General features: G+C 42.0%; 1 protein-coding gene across 4 annotated transcripts in view; it reads left to right on the plus strand.

Moving 5' to 3' along the window:
* satb2 (SATB homeobox 2) overlaps positions 1 to 2,546 on the plus strand; it is a 62,809-nt gene extending 60,263 nt beyond the window's left edge. For all 4 annotated transcript variants that reach the window (XM_028023717.1, XM_028023719.1, XM_028023718.1 and 1 more), the window contains exon 14: positions 312 to 2,546. In XM_028023717.1, the coding sequence (XP_027879518.1) occupies positions 312 to 809 (498 nt within the window). In that variant the 3' untranslated portion in view covers positions 810 to 2,546. The remainder of the gene's footprint in view (positions 1 to 311) is intronic.
* Positions 2,547 to 16,977: the final 14,431 nt, after the last annotated feature.

Consider the following 16,977-nt stretch of genomic DNA (forward strand, 5'->3'; position numbering starts at 1 on the left):
TTCACTTTATTGCAATATAATAGAACTTTGGTTACAACATTTTGCAGTCATTTCAACAAAATGCTAAAATATAAGCAAGAGGTTATGGAGATGTAGTCAGCAAGGCCAGTGGTGAATATTTGATTTGCAGGAAATAGTTTTCCATTTTGACACAAAACTCCTGCTGACAGCCCGAAATCTCAAGGCTCACAGTAATTTTATGCAGCAACAACTTTTCATGCAGTGAATTCTACACTTCTTTGTATCGGTCTGTCACATAAAACGTGAAAACTGATTTGTTCTTCCTGTCTGAATCGGCTGTTTCCTTCCAGATTTCCTTAGAGGCCCTGGCCATACTGCAGAGCTTCATCCAGGATGTGGGCCTGTACCCAGACCAGGAGGCCATCCACACCCTGTCCGCGCAGCTCGACCTCCCCAAGCACACCATCATCAAGTTCTTCCAGAACCAGCGCTACCACGTCAAGCACCACGGCCGCCTCAAGGAGCTGGGCGAGGGGGCGGCGGCCAGCGGTGGCGTTGACGTCAGTGAGTACAGGGACGAGGAGCTGCTCTCCGGCTCTGAGGACCCAGAGTCCAGCGAGGACGGGGCAGAGGAGATCTACCAGACAGCCGAGGGGAGCAGCGGCAGCACGGGGGGCCTGAACCAACCCCTGACCTCCTGCAGCTCCACCCCCAGTCAGTCGTCCTCCGGTAGCAGTGTCACTCCAGAGGAGGGCAAGGACAAGGGGCCCAGCCGGCTTGGTGGTCCTCTGGTTCCGGGCGGCTCCTCCTCATCCAGTCCTCAACAGCAGACTGACTACCAGAGGTAGAAACCGAGTGACATCACCAGATCAGGACGAAACTGGAGAAGAAGACTCTAGGAAGTTGTCATGACAGCAGCAAAGCGACGGCGTGAGGCGTGGATGTCCGAGACGGCACACTGATCTGAGATCCCACATGTACATGACTCAAAAAGTTCATCGTGACAATCTCCCATCTGTGGAATTTGTGAATTTACCTCAGAAAAAGACTGCAGGTTTTTTTTAGGAGCGGTTTGTGTTAACTGTGACCAAATGACCACAGAACCGTTTTATTGTTTCCCCCCCTTCGCTGCTCAAGCAGGAACAGTCCCGCAACTTCTCTGCCACAAAGGGAAGTTCCTCCTTCTGATCACTGAAGTCTGAGCACACCTCACCGGGAAAGTCCTCACCTGACTGTCAGGTTCTCTCCCCTCAGAGGCGACGGGAGCCTGAGGCTTTCATCCATCCTCAGGAGACGGTGACGCTGCTTTCACCTGCCTGAGAATGCACACAGACAAGCTTTAATTTGACGAGGGAGGAGGGCAACCGAGGCTCCAGAGCCCCCGGTAGTCTTGTCTAGCACTTAGAGTTCACATGGACTCACTGCTGTTAGGGGCGACCTTCTGCTCTCCCCAAGGGACAGTCGGGCCTGACCCACCTTCCTGGCTCCACCCGTCAATGTGTGGTGGAAGAAAAAAACAAAAAGTACCCAGAAGGTTTAAAGACAGCGCCTAGATGTTCAGCAACCAAACAATCAGTCACTTTATGTGCGGTAGTCGTCCCTCCTCCCCTCCCTGCCCACAGTCCCTGTGTTTCACCACACCTACCCGCACTTAAACGTCACCAAGCCTATTTATTGCTATCTTTATCCATGATTATTATTATCATTATTTTTATTATTGTTGTTATTATGGTTAGAATTGCTGTCACTGCGTGCTATTTCTAGGTTTTATTTCCATGGTCTGAAGCGGCGGTTTCCAGAACTGGGCGGCTGTGTGGACAACAGACAGTAAAAGTTTCGGTTCCGCCGTCAAAAAGTGGGGGACGAGAAAAAAAAGAAAAGAAAAAAAGTCGGCGAGGCTGGACAAACATAAAGAGAGGCAGTTACTGATGTTACTGGGTAAAATAAAAATGTCCTTTCATGTTGTGTTATGTCATTTTTTTTATTAGCTATGTCACCCCCCCCCCCCCCCCTCCTCCAAAAAAATAGGAAAGACTTCTTGGAAGGTCAGAATCCAGAGTGCTTCTTTTGTGCTGCAGTTGATGACAATCTACTTTTTGAGCTCTTAAAGAAAAGTGGCAGGTTTAACTCTGTTGTTAGCTTTTAATGTTTGTAAATACCCAAAAATGGGATAAATTGTTGTTATTATACTTGTTTTTTTTTTGTTTGTTTCTTTTTTTTTTTTCTGTGTTTTTAAAAATTTGAGCCAGTTCGGAGAGACGGAGGACTCAGTGAAAACTTTCAACAAGGCTATTTAAAAAACACACACACACACACACACACACACACACATGCCCACACACACACCCCCATGCTCTTCTTATTTGATGTCTGGTGCAGTCGTGTAAGCGTCCAGTATGTTTGAAATACTAGCATGGATACCGTCCGGTTCAACGATGTGATTGGCTGCTGCCCAGCGAGCTGCCTATCCAGTCAGTGCTCTGTGTGATGATGATGATGTTGTGTTCTTTTGTGTGACAGGAACCAGTAAGCAAATCTTTGTCCATAAATGTTGAAGTGAATTAAAATTTGTGCATTCAAAACTGTTTTGTTGTTGTAATCTCTATCACCCCCCCCCACACACACACACAGGACAAACGACCGTGCACACACACTCACACCTAAGGGTGACTTGCAGTATTCAGTCAACCTAAAAGTCGCTCATGCATGCAGAGGGAGAACATGCAAACGCCACGCAGAACAGAAAGACTCCAGGCTGGGATTCAAACCCACCACCCTGCTAGCATTAATCATTTAATAATAACACATAAATAAGTAAAGCTGTAAGTCAAACCTGAATAAAGAAATCATATTTACTGATGTAAATAAAAAGAGTTTTTTGGGGGGTTTTTTAGCACAAAGCCATGCAAAAGTGATATACCTGTTACATATTTCTTCTGTTTCTGTTTTTCTTTCCAATGTTTCCGATCATCAGGCAGCTATAATATAATAAAGGAAAGGAATCCAATAAAATTAAAAAGCGTTTTCAAATGATAATTTACTTCATTAAGGGAAAAAACATCCAAACCAACCTGGTCCTGTGGGAAAAAGTAATCGCTCCCTAACATTTGGTTGTTTCGCTCCAAGCAGCAACAAGTTCAAACGTTTAAAATCAGTTAATTAGTTTTTATTTCACTCACTCTTCTTTTTTCAGAATTTCAGCTTAAGAACATTCTACCACGTCACAATTTAAGGTGGTTCAATTTAAGGTTGTAGAATAGTCTGGTCAATATTGTAGACTTTGACTAGGCCATTCTACGGTCTTCATTTTGCTGTGTTTTGTCCCATTCGGAGGTGGACTTGATGCTCTTTGTATCAGTTGAACAACTCAACCTACAAGGACCTTAATCTGAAGTCACAATCATTTCTCCTTTTTCAAACTACAAACATGTTTTACATCATATTAAATTAAAACCAAACTCTATTCATGTAATTCAATTTACAGAGCGATCACTTTAGAGTGTGGTCAAAAAGACAAATCAGTCCCATTCATATGTATAGATATGGTATAGAAACCCATTAAGTCCATTTCTGCTGCAAACACAATCCGATTCATTCCATTAAAAAGCAGAATCATATTCTAATCCAGTTCCATACAGTAACTCCGTATTATAACATCCAACTCATCTAATCCTGGATGTTTATGTTTATGTTTATGGAGAGACTTTTATCTCAAATGACAGAAAAAACAGCAAAGTTAGTATCAAAACTAACAATCAGCTTCTTAGAATGAAAACAACTATTAAAGCAGGAATAGAGGGAACTGTAGATCTGATGCTGCAGTAGAAGGGAGCTAGATGAAGACAGATAGTTCATTTTGTGCAGCGTAGGTCATCCCACCATCATAGAACAGTAAATAAAGAGTCTGCTATGCTTTGAGTGTGGTGTAGACAATGTTAGCCAAAACCTTTGATGACCAGGGTGACCCAGCAACCCTCTAGGAAAACATTCAAAAAGGTTGGTAGAGTTGGGCTACGTTCACACTGCAGCCTGAAGTGACCCACGTCTGATTGCGTTGACCTCATGCGACCTGTACCCTATCTGTTCACGACTGTCTGAACAACACGGATCGGACTTTTCAAATGCGACCCAGGACACTTGGTCACAGCTCAGGAGGGACAGTTATATTTTCAGTCAGGAGAAAAGTAAGACAGGACATGTTGAACGTTTAAATCACCAGATGCATCCTGACGCCAAGCTGCAACAAGAAAACAATTTACCCGACAGCTTCATTATGACAGTCATCAGTGGAAAGAGGGATGACTGCTCTTTGTTCCACATCAGTGGAACAAACACATTTCATGCTGGCTGTGTAATGAGCCTGAGGTGTTTGGAGGTGTTTAACCTGCCGCCGGGGGCCGGATCAGGCATTCTGCGGCTCTATATGCCCATTCTGGACTCTTTCAGTAAACAATGGAGCCTGAGTGCAGCTGATGAGCCGGAGGGTAGAGGTCTTCCTGCAGACCCGGCCCCACTCAGTGTGTCTTCTACGCCTCAGGACAATCAGCTCATGCTGTGATTCTGTCTGTGGACTGACTCTTCCCGCTGAGAAACTCTTGTTTCTGAAAAGTATACACACCCCTTTCACGTTTAAGACTTGGAAATGAAAAAATAATTTCAGAAAAAGTGAAAGCCACAACCCGATTGTATGTTTTATGTAGTCTGCTAGGATTTATGACTGGCTTGCTTGCATCTCTCAGCTACAGCTGCAGTTTGTAGAGACACTAAAGAAGATCAACATGATCTCATCTCTCTCTCTCTCTCTCTCTCTCTCTCTCTCTCTGTTGCTCAGTCAGCTCTCTCTGTCTCTTCCAGCGCTCACACCCTGCATGTCTTACGGCACAACCAAACACGTCATGACTTCTGGAAATGATAATAATTATGGTACAAAAGAAGTAATAAACAAAACAGTAATCCTTTAAGGAATATTACAATGTTTATCATACAGTACACATGGTAAAGAGATCTCTTTTATTCCCTAAAGAATATTTTTGGAATCTTGTGGTTCATAGTTTTATAGTCTAATGAAACAAGACTGAAATATTTGACGCATAATTCCGAAATGTATGTTTGACACCAAACAGCTCTGCCCACAGTGCAATATGGTGCTGGCTGCATCTTACTGTAGGATTACTTTTTTTTTGTCACACTGGATAAAATTATAAACTGTTCTAAACACAAATCTGTTCTGACCTGGAAAAAAAAACACAGAGCAACAAAGGACTGACTCCATGAGTGGAAATTGAAAGTTTTGGAATGAACTAGCTAATATTCATAATTAGATCTCTGGAACGGACTGAATGTGGCTTTGGACAAGAGACGTCCTCACAGTCCGAAAGACATAATGACAAAAGAAAATAATGAAAAGATGCTTTAACAAAGTTTGGGGTAAAAAATATTCCCACTAATGCAATTAGGTTGTGAAGCTTTCTGAATCGTTTCCTTCGACAGATTTCTTGGATTTTACATCTGATTGTAGAAGATATGTGACGGATGGAGGGTTTGGTTCTGCATGTGAACACTGTTCAGACTCGCTCCACGCTGACACTGACACATCCTCATACCATCACAGCATCACTGAGCAGAATACCTGACCAAACCAACAAAAAAAAGACTTGTCCTCCAGAGACCAAGCAGTCATCCCTCTTCTCCTCTGCTGCTGCTTTAGTGTCATTTTCATAAAACAAAAAACCAAATTCTGTCGTTGTTTCTAGCATGAATCACCCGGCTCTGAGAGTTTATGTTTGGCTGTCTGAGCAAACCCCCAGAATGGCTTTGTTTGATGATGTTCAAAGCCTGAGCAGCGCCTTGTCTTTTGAACAATGTTGTGCATTGTGTATAAACTGGAAGAAGGCTTGGCTTGGAGGAGCGCAGTGGGAGGGGTCACGGGGGGCCGGGTGAGTGAGCGACGCGGCCACAGGAACCAAATATTGCTCCATTTGTTCACAATCAAAGAAAACCAGGGATGGAACAAAAAAAAAAAAAAAACCAAGAGGTCGCTGAGGGAGGGATTTACAGGAACCGTTGGATGACAATGCAGCTTCCTGTGTTTATACAGTGAGAGAACACACTTATAAAAAGCTTTATTACCCAACATTCCAAGAAATTAAAAAGCCAAACTTCGAAACGACGAAGGCACTTCCAGGGCCAGTTTCACTCAGAACCGCCCAAACTAATCAGCCTCCAACTAAATAAAATGAAATATTACGCAGCATAGAGCTAATAAGTGGGCAGTGGCTCAGTCTGGATGCTAATCCTAATCAGACCTGCCAGTTTCCTCTGCAAGCAAACTCAACTTGATATGAAATAATATTACTGAGGAGGCTGTTCTGTTCCGTCAAACCCAAGAAAACTGATCAACACCAGGATGCACGTTTTCCCTTTAAAGCCCATCATCCAGGACATTATGCAAAGCGAGGCGTTCGAGGAGACGTCAACTTCATCTGGATGGAAATGCTCTTCTCAGCTGGCACATGCCTCTGAAGCAAACAGAAGCTGGCTTCCTGCTCACAATGTGATTTACTTTCAGTGGCGACATTTAGCGCAGCAATAATCTTCTGCCTAGACACAAACCAATTTCAGTCCATAGGGTTTAATATGAAGTGGCTGTAGTCGCCTCTACTCTTCTGGGAAGGTTTTCCAGGAGGTTGAGCAGAGTGCTCCTGCACTGAAAGATAAGAAAACAGTTAACCCAGCTTTCAAAAAAAGAGTTAATTTGTTGCAAGTCGTCAACCTAAGTTTATCCAAGTAAATGTATTAAGTTCATTAACTTGTCATGGTGAACAAATGTAAATAAAGTAAGGTTGGAAAAACTCAATTTTCCTTCATCAGTGTGGGTGTTTTTAGCCATCCTCACAGAAACACATTTGAGAGGTCAGACACTGATGTTGGCTCTTCTCTAATTCATCCCAAAGCTTCAGTTTGCATTCCAGTCAGATGTTCTTCTGAACCAGACGCCTGTTCGGACCGCGGGCATTATGTTAGAGCACAAAGACGGGATCAACAAACCCTTACAACAAACCTAAAGGGCTGAAATGTTCCTGCAAGCTTTAGTTTGTTGAACCACTGGAAGTCTTTGAGCTCCTGATAGCAACCCAATGTTTCACAAATGTCTGTAGAAGCAGTCTGCAGTCTGCTTCAGTGTTGGATTCTAAACACCTGTTGAAATGGAAATGATTGGGACATGTGAATTCAATGATTTAGAGAAATAAGGGATAACGTTTTTGCAATATAATGTGTTTGTGGGATCATTAAAATCTGTAATACATTTATAAATAAGTTTTTAAGAAATTTGAAGAGACATTAGTAAGTGTTTTCCAGGGACATAGTGCTTTTTTATTGAACAATTAAATAACTGTTACCTTCAGTTTGCTATATAACAAAAAACATAAGGAAATGTTACCTTATAATTAAACACTTTGAAATTTGGCCTTTGTCTCTTTAAGAACTCCAACTTCAGGAAGTCATCACAACGTGGCTCCTCTATTAACCATTTAACAACGTTTCACTGAGAAGTAGCTGCTATGATGAGTTCAGCTGATGTTCCACCAGGTGTTTGCTAACTGCTGCTGGCTAGTCTGAAGGAGCTGAGTGAGGGAGTCACAGGGAAGGGCTGCTCTGTGAGGCTTGCAAACGGCAGCTCTGAGGAGGAGCTGGGTCTCGAAGGCGGGGCTAGGTCCAACCAACTGAATGGTTGCCATGGAGATTAAAGGATTTCTCAAACATGCTTGAAAGAGCCAAAGTAACACACCAGAAATGTTTTGGATGAGGGAATAACATACCATGATGTGAAGCTTCAAATAGTTGATTTTCCATAACGCTGCCCCTTTAAATGAAGTGTCTGTCCGGTCTCTGACAGAGCTGCAGTCTCTCTGCGCTGCGGTTCTGTGGTAAGCACCTCTGGTTTTCATTCAGTACCATCCGCCCCGATCTCATTCCACCTCACCCCTAAATCTCCTAATTCAACTCATTATTCGCCCAATTGGTGGGTTTCAGCCCCTCACCCCCCACCCCTAAACACACACCCTGCCTGGGGTCTTCCAGAGCTGGTAGTCATTAACAGACAGGGTTGTTGATGCAGTGGAGGGGTGTGTTAGCAGGCCTGAACTCTCTCTCCCTCTCTCTCTCTCATCCATGCAGTGCCATAAAACACCCGAGCAGCCTGCAGGGTGTCGCTGCATTTTAATCAGCCTCCTGGCGTTGCGCGGCGGCTCCGTCAGAACCAGGCCCGGAGGCAGCGCTGCTCAGCTGAGACAGACATGCAGACAGACAGTAATGAACACAGCAGACCACCCAGAGGCCTGCGGTTACCCGGGATGCTGCGCTGCCGTCTGGGTGTGTTCGGCTGGAGGGAGCAAAGCTTCAGTCCTGACAAACCGGGACTAAAACTAATGGATTAATGAAAACTTAAAATGACAACGCATTTTAATGAAACAAAATGAATAAAAATGGTAATTAAGGGGGGGAAACTATAACTAACTGGAACTATATGGTGCGTTTATAAAACTAACTAAAACGTAATGAATTATAGATAAAATATCCTTTGATTTCATGCTCATGAATCTATTTATTAGCCTTTCAAATTGATGTAAAATAGATTTTTTTTGCGGTTGGTTCTCCATTCTCTTCCTGCCAGCATCTAGTCCCCAAAATGACGAAAAGACAAAAGTTGTTAGAAAACAGCAGTCAGCTGGTTGACCAACAATAACAGAATTCATTTTTTGATTAAAAAAATAATATCTTCTGTGGAGTCTTCATCAACCAGTCAGTGCATACATAATCACAATACTTTGACTTTTTTTGAACTCTGCACCTAAAAGTTAAGCATGAAAAAACTAAAACTGCTATAACTAATTAAAACTGAACTAAAACTAAGCAAAAGTTCACTAATTCATAAAAACTAATAAACTCACTAAAAACTAAAAGTAAAGTGAATTTGAGAGAAACGTTGCAAGAAAATAAAACTAAACTAATGAAAAACCCAAAGCTTTTATAACCCTGTGACGCTAGGCTTCATTAATTGAATTATTACTTCACTTTAAAGATCAGAAGTTTCCAAATGTGAGGCAGCCCCACCCACTGACTCTCTGGACACTGGAGAAGGATTAGAATGAGGAATACAAAGGATGTTTTATGTATTTTCCAGGCACATTTTACCATTTTATAGCTCAATCAAGAAACTATTTTACAGCTGAAACCAGATATTTACACACATTGAATAAAACGACACATTCACATTTTGTTTTCTCCCTGTCTGAAGTTAAGTTAGAACAAACATTTCTTGTTTTTGCTCAGTTAGAACTATTCCTGTTTGCTGAATGCCAGAAAACCTGGTGAGAACTGGTAACCCAAACTCAAAGGGTTTTACCCGAGTCATAAAGATTAAGACGGTTATCCTTGATACTGACCAAATGTATGAAAACTTTTGAATTCGAGGAGATATTAGAAATTATTTAGGTAATTCTAACAAAGTCAAACCAAGAAAAGTTTGGTCTGGTTTAACTTCAGACACTGAGAAAAAATGTGTTTGGGTCTTTTTACTCAGTGTATGTGAATTTTTGATTTGTTATAAAAATGCTGTACATGTCAAGAACAACTTTAAAAAATCTATGTTGTAATTTAGCAACTTGAAATTGGGCCTCTGTCTCTTTAAAAACTCCTGCTCTTTCTGAAACTCCGCCTTCAGGAAGTCATCACAACATGGCTCCTCTATTAACCCTTTAACAACATTTTTACCAGTGTTGCTCTGAGAAGTAGCTCCTATAATGAGCTCAGCAGATGCTTGGTTCCACCAGGTGTTTGCTAGTTGCTGCTGGCTAGTCTGAAGGAGCTGAGTGGGAGAGGGCTGCTCCGTCAGGAAGCTTCTAACCTGAAGCTCAGAGGCGGAGCGTCATCCTTGGAAGCGGTGCTTGGTCCACCCAGGTGTTTAGCCCAGCTGGATGGTTGCCATGGGAGATTAAAGGATCTCTGAATCATGCATGAAAAAAAATCAAAGCAACATTCCAGGTATGTTTCTGATGAGGAACTAACATTATAGCATAATGTGACGCTCAAAAAGTTAATTTTCTATGATACTGCCCAGTTATGTTTTATGACGAACAAACTTTTAAAAGCAGAGATTTTTGATTTACGGTCCGGTTTTGTTTTCTGCCAGAAGCAGCTCTAAATATCTGTTGGAAATTCTCCCACAGCCAGAGTGGGATGATTGAGTTTTGTTGGCCTGTGCTTCTGTTTCTTGGAGCGTGGAAATGAGGCAGAGAGAGATTGACAGGTGTCTGGATACCCAGGGCCCCTCAGACAGCTGTGAGGGCCACACTGCAGGGCATTAGGCCTGATAGAGGGCTGATTAGAGAACATTAGAGGTGAAGGAGGGAGACGGGGCACAGCTGCTGCTGCTAACTATTATTACCCACAAAGCAGCGCCCAGAGGGAGGCCGGCTGTAGAGAGGGTTCACACACCTGTGGCCTCCTACTGTGCTCAGAAGAGAACCTTGCAGACAGTCAGGAACATTAACTGATGGTCAATATGTCCACTAATCAAAATCAACATCACAGACGTTGCAGCGCAGCACTAACCAGAGTCCCTGCAATGCTTCAAAACCTCACATTTCTAAATTTTTTGAGCAGTTTGTTCAATATTCCAGGTATTTTTCCACCAAACCACAGCTTTTAATTAAGTAGATCAATGTTGAAGGAAGCCATCTCAACATGAGGCACAATAAAGGCTTTTTACTGAATTTCATATTTTAAAAGTATGCGGAATGAGAGAAATTTTTCTACAAGTTCATTAGACATTAAAGATAATAACTTCGAACTCAGTCTATTTCCAGGCTTTCAGGTTTGCACAGAAACTGATAGAAGCACCTGTCGCAGGCCCGGTGGCATGGGTGGGCATTGGGAGGCTGTGCCCACCCACAGAGTCAGCTGAAAAACAACCACTTTAAGGTTCTTTTTACCTTAAAGTGGCCAACTCTCTGTTATTCCTATATCGATTTGATACAGTAGGGGCATCCGCACTTCCCATATAAGTGCCTTCTGTCCAGTTGCGGAGCCAGAGAGGGTGGAGGCACTGACCCCCCCTGAAATCTGATTGGCCCCCCCATGTTCTCGCCCTGATGGCTGCAATGTAACCCCAGGTTTATTACTATACAGTATTTGGGATCATTGTAAGCCGCCCTAGTATGCAAAGAAAAAAAACTGGAGCCGTCTGGAGCCGGGGGAGAGCAGGCTGAGGACAGAAGCAGAAGAGCGGCTCTGCAGTCCACCAACACCGATCCACCCGGCGACCTGAAGCAGCCGCTGACGCTCAGTTGTGTGGCGAGATGGAAGTGAGCAGCAAACAGCAGCAGACACTCAATTAGCCAAATGTTACAGAGAGATTAACAACTGCTTGTCAGGGCTTAGCTGTTCATCTCGACTCGTGTGAATATGGCTTGTGACATTTCGAAGCGATCAGAACACTTTCAGATGTTGTCCCGGGAAACGGGAAACCACAGTCATGTTTGTTTTACTGAACATGTGTGTTCGAGAGGCCGCCGCAGGCTGCAGCACGGCTGTTTCCTCCATTAAAAAAAACCCAGAATAAATAAAAATTACAAAAAATTCACCACCAGGCGGTTTAAAACGGCGCAGCGGTCACGCGGGGTCAGCTCTGTCTCGTCGAGTCTGCGTCTCTGTCAGAGCAGATCTTTGATAGGAGAAGGCAAACAGCTGCTGTGATTAAAAATAAATCACACTCAGCATTTCTCTAAACCCTGGAATAACTAATCTGGACTGGGACATGAATTATGCATGGGGGCAAATGTAATATTTTCATCCATCAAAGGATTTGCTTAAACACATTAAACTAAAGTCCTGAATACACTCAGAGAGGATTGTTTCAGCTCGGCGCCCCTTGTAAAGATATTAGCTCAGGAAGTTGCAGAAAAATGAAGTTCATGTGCTGGTATTTGGACCCAATCTGAATATATGAGCACACCGTCGATGTTGGGGCTCGATTTATGTTCATTAAACTAAAAGTAAAGGTTCTCTGTCTGAGCGTTAGATCATAAAACAAGAGACCTACAGAAGCAGGGAACATCAAACCTTCGGAGGCAGCCGTCGCCTCTCCTCTCTGCCTGGAACAGCTTTGATGCCTGCGGCTGTGGTGGCGGGAGCCCTGACGTAACGGCCGGTCAAAGCCGGGCATCCAGGGCAGCCAGAGGCCGTCCCCGGGCGCCGGGGGCTGCTTCAGCCGCTGCTGACACTCCGTGACACAGAAGATGGAGACAGGAACCAACCAGAATGCTGCAGATGTTCAGAGTTAAATTAGGCGTCAGAAGCGCCATGCACATGTGGTATTGTTTATTTGTAAATGCTTTTGTCAAACACTGTTAAAGCTGCAGAATGTACCTTTACATGCTGCATGTTTGTTGTAACTGTCACTATGACAATATGAGACAGATAATTTGTGAAAAAAAAATAAAATCATGTTCTGCCTTCTCCCTGTGCAAACTAGAAACAGCCAATCAGAGCCAGGAGGCGGAACTTAATGATGTCAATCATGCCCTTGTGGTTGCTGCTCAGTCCTCTTTCCTTACACTTTTTTCTTTCTGCTCGGCTGCAGCTCCTCCCTGTCAGCAAAGCCTGCTGGGAATGCTAAAGCTAGTTAGCATGGCCACAGATGACGTCAAATGAACGCTTTTCCTGTGATGGTAACCTGCTGGATTTGGAAACATTGGCAGCTTTTTGGAAATCTCAGAATGAAAGTATGGACCTGATTAAAATTAGGCATAACATTATGACCACTGACAGGTGAAGGCAATTCGTTTCGGCACCTGTATGTGGGCCAGACGTATCAGGTAGCATGTGACCGTTCAAAAAATACTTGATGTGTGAGAAGCAGTCAGTGACATTCCTGCTGTTTCCAGTCTGCACTGGTCTGTCCAGGGAAGGACCAGCAGGTCATAAAGACTGCTAATGCTTGCCGATGAGTGTTAGGAGGGAAGGCATGTGTTAAATGTTGACGTCTGTTCCGTCATATTAACGCAATAAAAATCAGTCTCAGTATTGATCAGCCTCATATGTTAAAAACTAGACTGAATGAGAAATTGTTTTCCCCAAACTTGCAGCTTCTATAGCATATCTTACAGAAAGGAATGAGATTTTGTGCCGTATGCCATAAAAATACGATGTCTGTTTACTTTAGTCTGAACCGAGCCGGGTTCTGCTCCAGGGTTCCATCGGCTCTTTCCCCGTTGGCTGGAGGAGAAGTCTGCCTCAGCTGCAGCAGCTGCTCTGTTCTGTCTGCTTCCCTCTGCAGCTGGAGGTCAGGAGAACCGGCTCAATGCCTCACAGGTTCCTTATTGCTGCTCTCACATCTTATAATGTGGTTCTTACAAAAACCAGGGATCAGAAATCAGCCAGCTTCACTGCATCTTTAGTTTTGTCTAAGTTTTAAAGTCTTACAAAACATTTGATACAGAGCAAGTAGAGGATAAACTGCTAAACCTCACAGGATGAGTTATAGATTATGAAAATTAACGCTTTGAACCCGGGGATGTAGTCTGAGAAGGGTTCAGCAGAAGAAACAGGTCGGGGAGGGGAAGAGAGCTGGAGAAGCATCAAGCAGGTGAGAAAATGAAGGCGTCCTGGGATCACAACAATATTTCCTCCAACATGTTCCTCTGAGATCTTTTACCTCCAATACAAACTGTGAGAATGTGGCAGCAAACTGTCAGTCAGTAACTATTATTTTCAGCATCTGTCAGTGTTGATGGTGAATTCTCATTAGGCATTAACTCCCTCTGTATCCCAGCGGCTGGCCTGTGCTGCTTCAATGGACACCTGTCACTTATTCTCTCTGCTTGTTTATCTTAATACACTGCAGCACCCAGCCTGCTGGCAGGACACTCGCTGCCTGCCCCTCTGGTCCCCGTCTGTTCATGCACAGCAAAGATAAACAGAAATCATTCAAATATTTACTACTGTGAAAATAAGTAATGTGTGCAGGAAGTGTGTTGTGTGTGTGTGTGTGTGTGTGCGTGTGTGTGCTAATAGACTAACGCGAGGACGCCAAGCATGTGATTCCAGCGTCTGATAAATCCCTCCCTGATTTATCACATTTTATTGCATGCTTTGCCCAAACTCTCGCGCACATCTGGAGACATTACCGCTGGCACACAGTGAATTCAATATTCATCACTGCAAGCTGTCACATAATGGGCTTTTTCAGTAAAAAAAATAAAATAAAAATAGTCAAACAGCTGACAGAGCAGTTAGCCCGCAGCACACTTCCTGTGCTGATGGCAACATCACATACACAGTGGCTTTCTTTCAACAATGTTAAAGTGTCTGATTCCAGCTTTCTGCTGAAACTTAAACATTGTTTTGGCAAATACACTTCCACAAGCGCAACTGAGCTCCTAAAAGGCCCCGTTCATTTAAAGGGACAGTATAATGTATCTTTTAGGCATATAGTGCCATTTTATAGCACAATCAAAGCCGCAGTTCAGTTCCTAACTTCTGCGTATATCAAATATGACTTAAAAGAAAATTGAGGTTGCAATTTCACACCTTGAAATTGGGTCTCTCACTGTTTGGCAAGAAACTAGTCAGTTTTGTCCCTTTCTTGCTCTTAATTAATAATTAAGCACCTTTTAATAATTTATAAAGTGTTTGCAGATTATTTAATAACAAATCTATGAACTTTTTATTAGCCATTTATAAGGGGAGCCTTATTGTACATTGTTACCAATTCCTCTAAAATTCATGTTTCGTAAGAAAAGCAGAGTACTGAGGACAGAGCGCTGGAGGAAACTTGAATAATATCTTGTTATTGATATTCTCTATTCCATATTTGTCATTTTAAGGTTACCCTCCAAAAACAAAAAGTTCCTGGACGTTTCAGCAGTGCCTACAGAAGTGTGTGTACGTGTCTCACTCCAGGTCTTCCTTCTGCATGAAAGTGTGATATTAGCTCACCTGCTCAGCAACAATAGCTGCCATCTCCAGTGTCACGCTAAATTTACCCACACTGGACATGTACACACACACACACACACACACACACACACGCCCTCACACAGGGAACACCACTGATTGGGTGATGACAGTGGTGATATGACTGCAGTGCTGTCTGTGGAGGAACCAGGCTTGTCTGTTGATGCCAGCCAGGATAACATTCACAGCTTTGCACAGAAACCTTTCATCTCTTACGTGGACCATGCACACACACGCGCGCGCACACGCCCATCATCATCATCATCATCTTTACTGGAGATCTGCAGAGGCAAGCTGAGTGGAAGTCTGGATGGTATCGTGTTTTGCTGTGATGGAAGTCTGCTGGAACTCCATGAAGTGTATCATTTTGTGACAAAACTGAAGAAGAACAAAAATAAAACAGATTTATAGAACCTTTTTTTTTCATTGGAGCTATATCCCAGACCTGGGTAGAATCCAAACCAACACTGTTTCTACATGCTGCTCAGTTTTTATTGAAGCTTCCTCCAAAGTGAGCTCAGGATCTGGTTCAGTGTACCATAAAGTTACCAGTGTACCGGAATTTTCCTTTCTGTGTGAGATAGTTATGTTCTAATTGCTTTAAGTATTTTGTGACTGTTTGGTCAGTTGTGACACATGATTTAAATCGAACAGTTTGTGTTTGGTGATGAGTTACAAGTCTTTGAGTCTGGTCCACCAATTCAAGTTAAGATCAATGACTGGTCTGCTGGTAAATGGAGGAATTATGAAGACATAGAAGGTCTGGTTCTCATAAAATATCAGGAACAGAAGGAACCATGTGTCAGGTTAGTGTGTGTTGCTGGAACAGCCGGGTTTCCTAACATGATGTTGTGCAACAACAAGTTTGGTTTGACCATAAATAACCATTAATAAGTGTCAAAGGCAGTTATTACCAAAGCTAGTAATTCTGATTAAAATGACCTATGATGTCACCATGTGATTATCAGGAAGTAACAGCTAAATTAGCCTCTACAGATCATTATCTATAATGAGCCTCTATAAATGATTGTTTTATGAATATCTGAATGGTGAGTGAGGTGTGTGTGTATTATAGAACCATAGATGAAGGAGTGAACTTGTGCACTGAGTTTCTTAAACAGCAAGTGCTGGACAAAAATACAGAATCAACAGACAACTCTACTTCCTACATGAATTAACGCTGTGCATTCTGGGATGCAGAGGTTTTTTTGGAGGGGGTGAAGGGGGTCTCTCTTGTTCTCAGTGTGTAATTCAATTATTTTTGTTCCTCCCTCTGATTGGGCCCAACACATAGTTTATTATTTACTGGATATCACTAGACCAGCATTTGTTACATGTAGGTCTAAGCCTGACAGTAAATTACAAACCTGTACTGTGCATCTATTTAAAGTGTTGGAAGACTTTGTCTGGCCTTTTAAATGTGAATAGACATTAAAAGAAAAACCACAGAGCCACAATAGACAAAATAACCATGAAACAACAACGACAATAATAATAATAATAATAACAATAATTGTTATTATTATTAATAAATAATAATTTAATATAAATAATAATAACAATTATTATTATTATTATTTTATCGTTGTTATTATTTTTTATTATTATTACACAATAATAATAACACTAATAACAATAATTATTAATAATTATAAATTATAATACGTGTTATTATAATAATTATTATTATATAACAATATTGTTTTATTATTATTTTTACCATTATTTTATCATTATCAAATATTATTATTTATTAAATTAATTTAAATGTAATTTAAAATGAAATCAATAATTCCATTAAAATCTAAACTAAATATTCTTAATGTATTATTATTATTATTATTATTATAATCAGCATATCAAAGCTATATTGATGTTATGATGTACTATTACTGCATTTTTTATGTACTTACCTTCAATTGTTCTGCTGTCTGCAAAGCAAATTCTAGTTTTCTAATCTAATAATAACTATCATTATGATGATGATGATTATGAATT

The sequence above is a fragment of the Xiphophorus couchianus genome, chromosome 7 (assembly GCF_001444195.1).
Source record: "Xiphophorus couchianus chromosome 7, X_couchianus-1.0, whole genome shotgun sequence".
Classification (NCBI taxonomy): domain Eukaryota; kingdom Metazoa; phylum Chordata; class Actinopteri; order Cyprinodontiformes; family Poeciliidae; genus Xiphophorus; species Xiphophorus couchianus.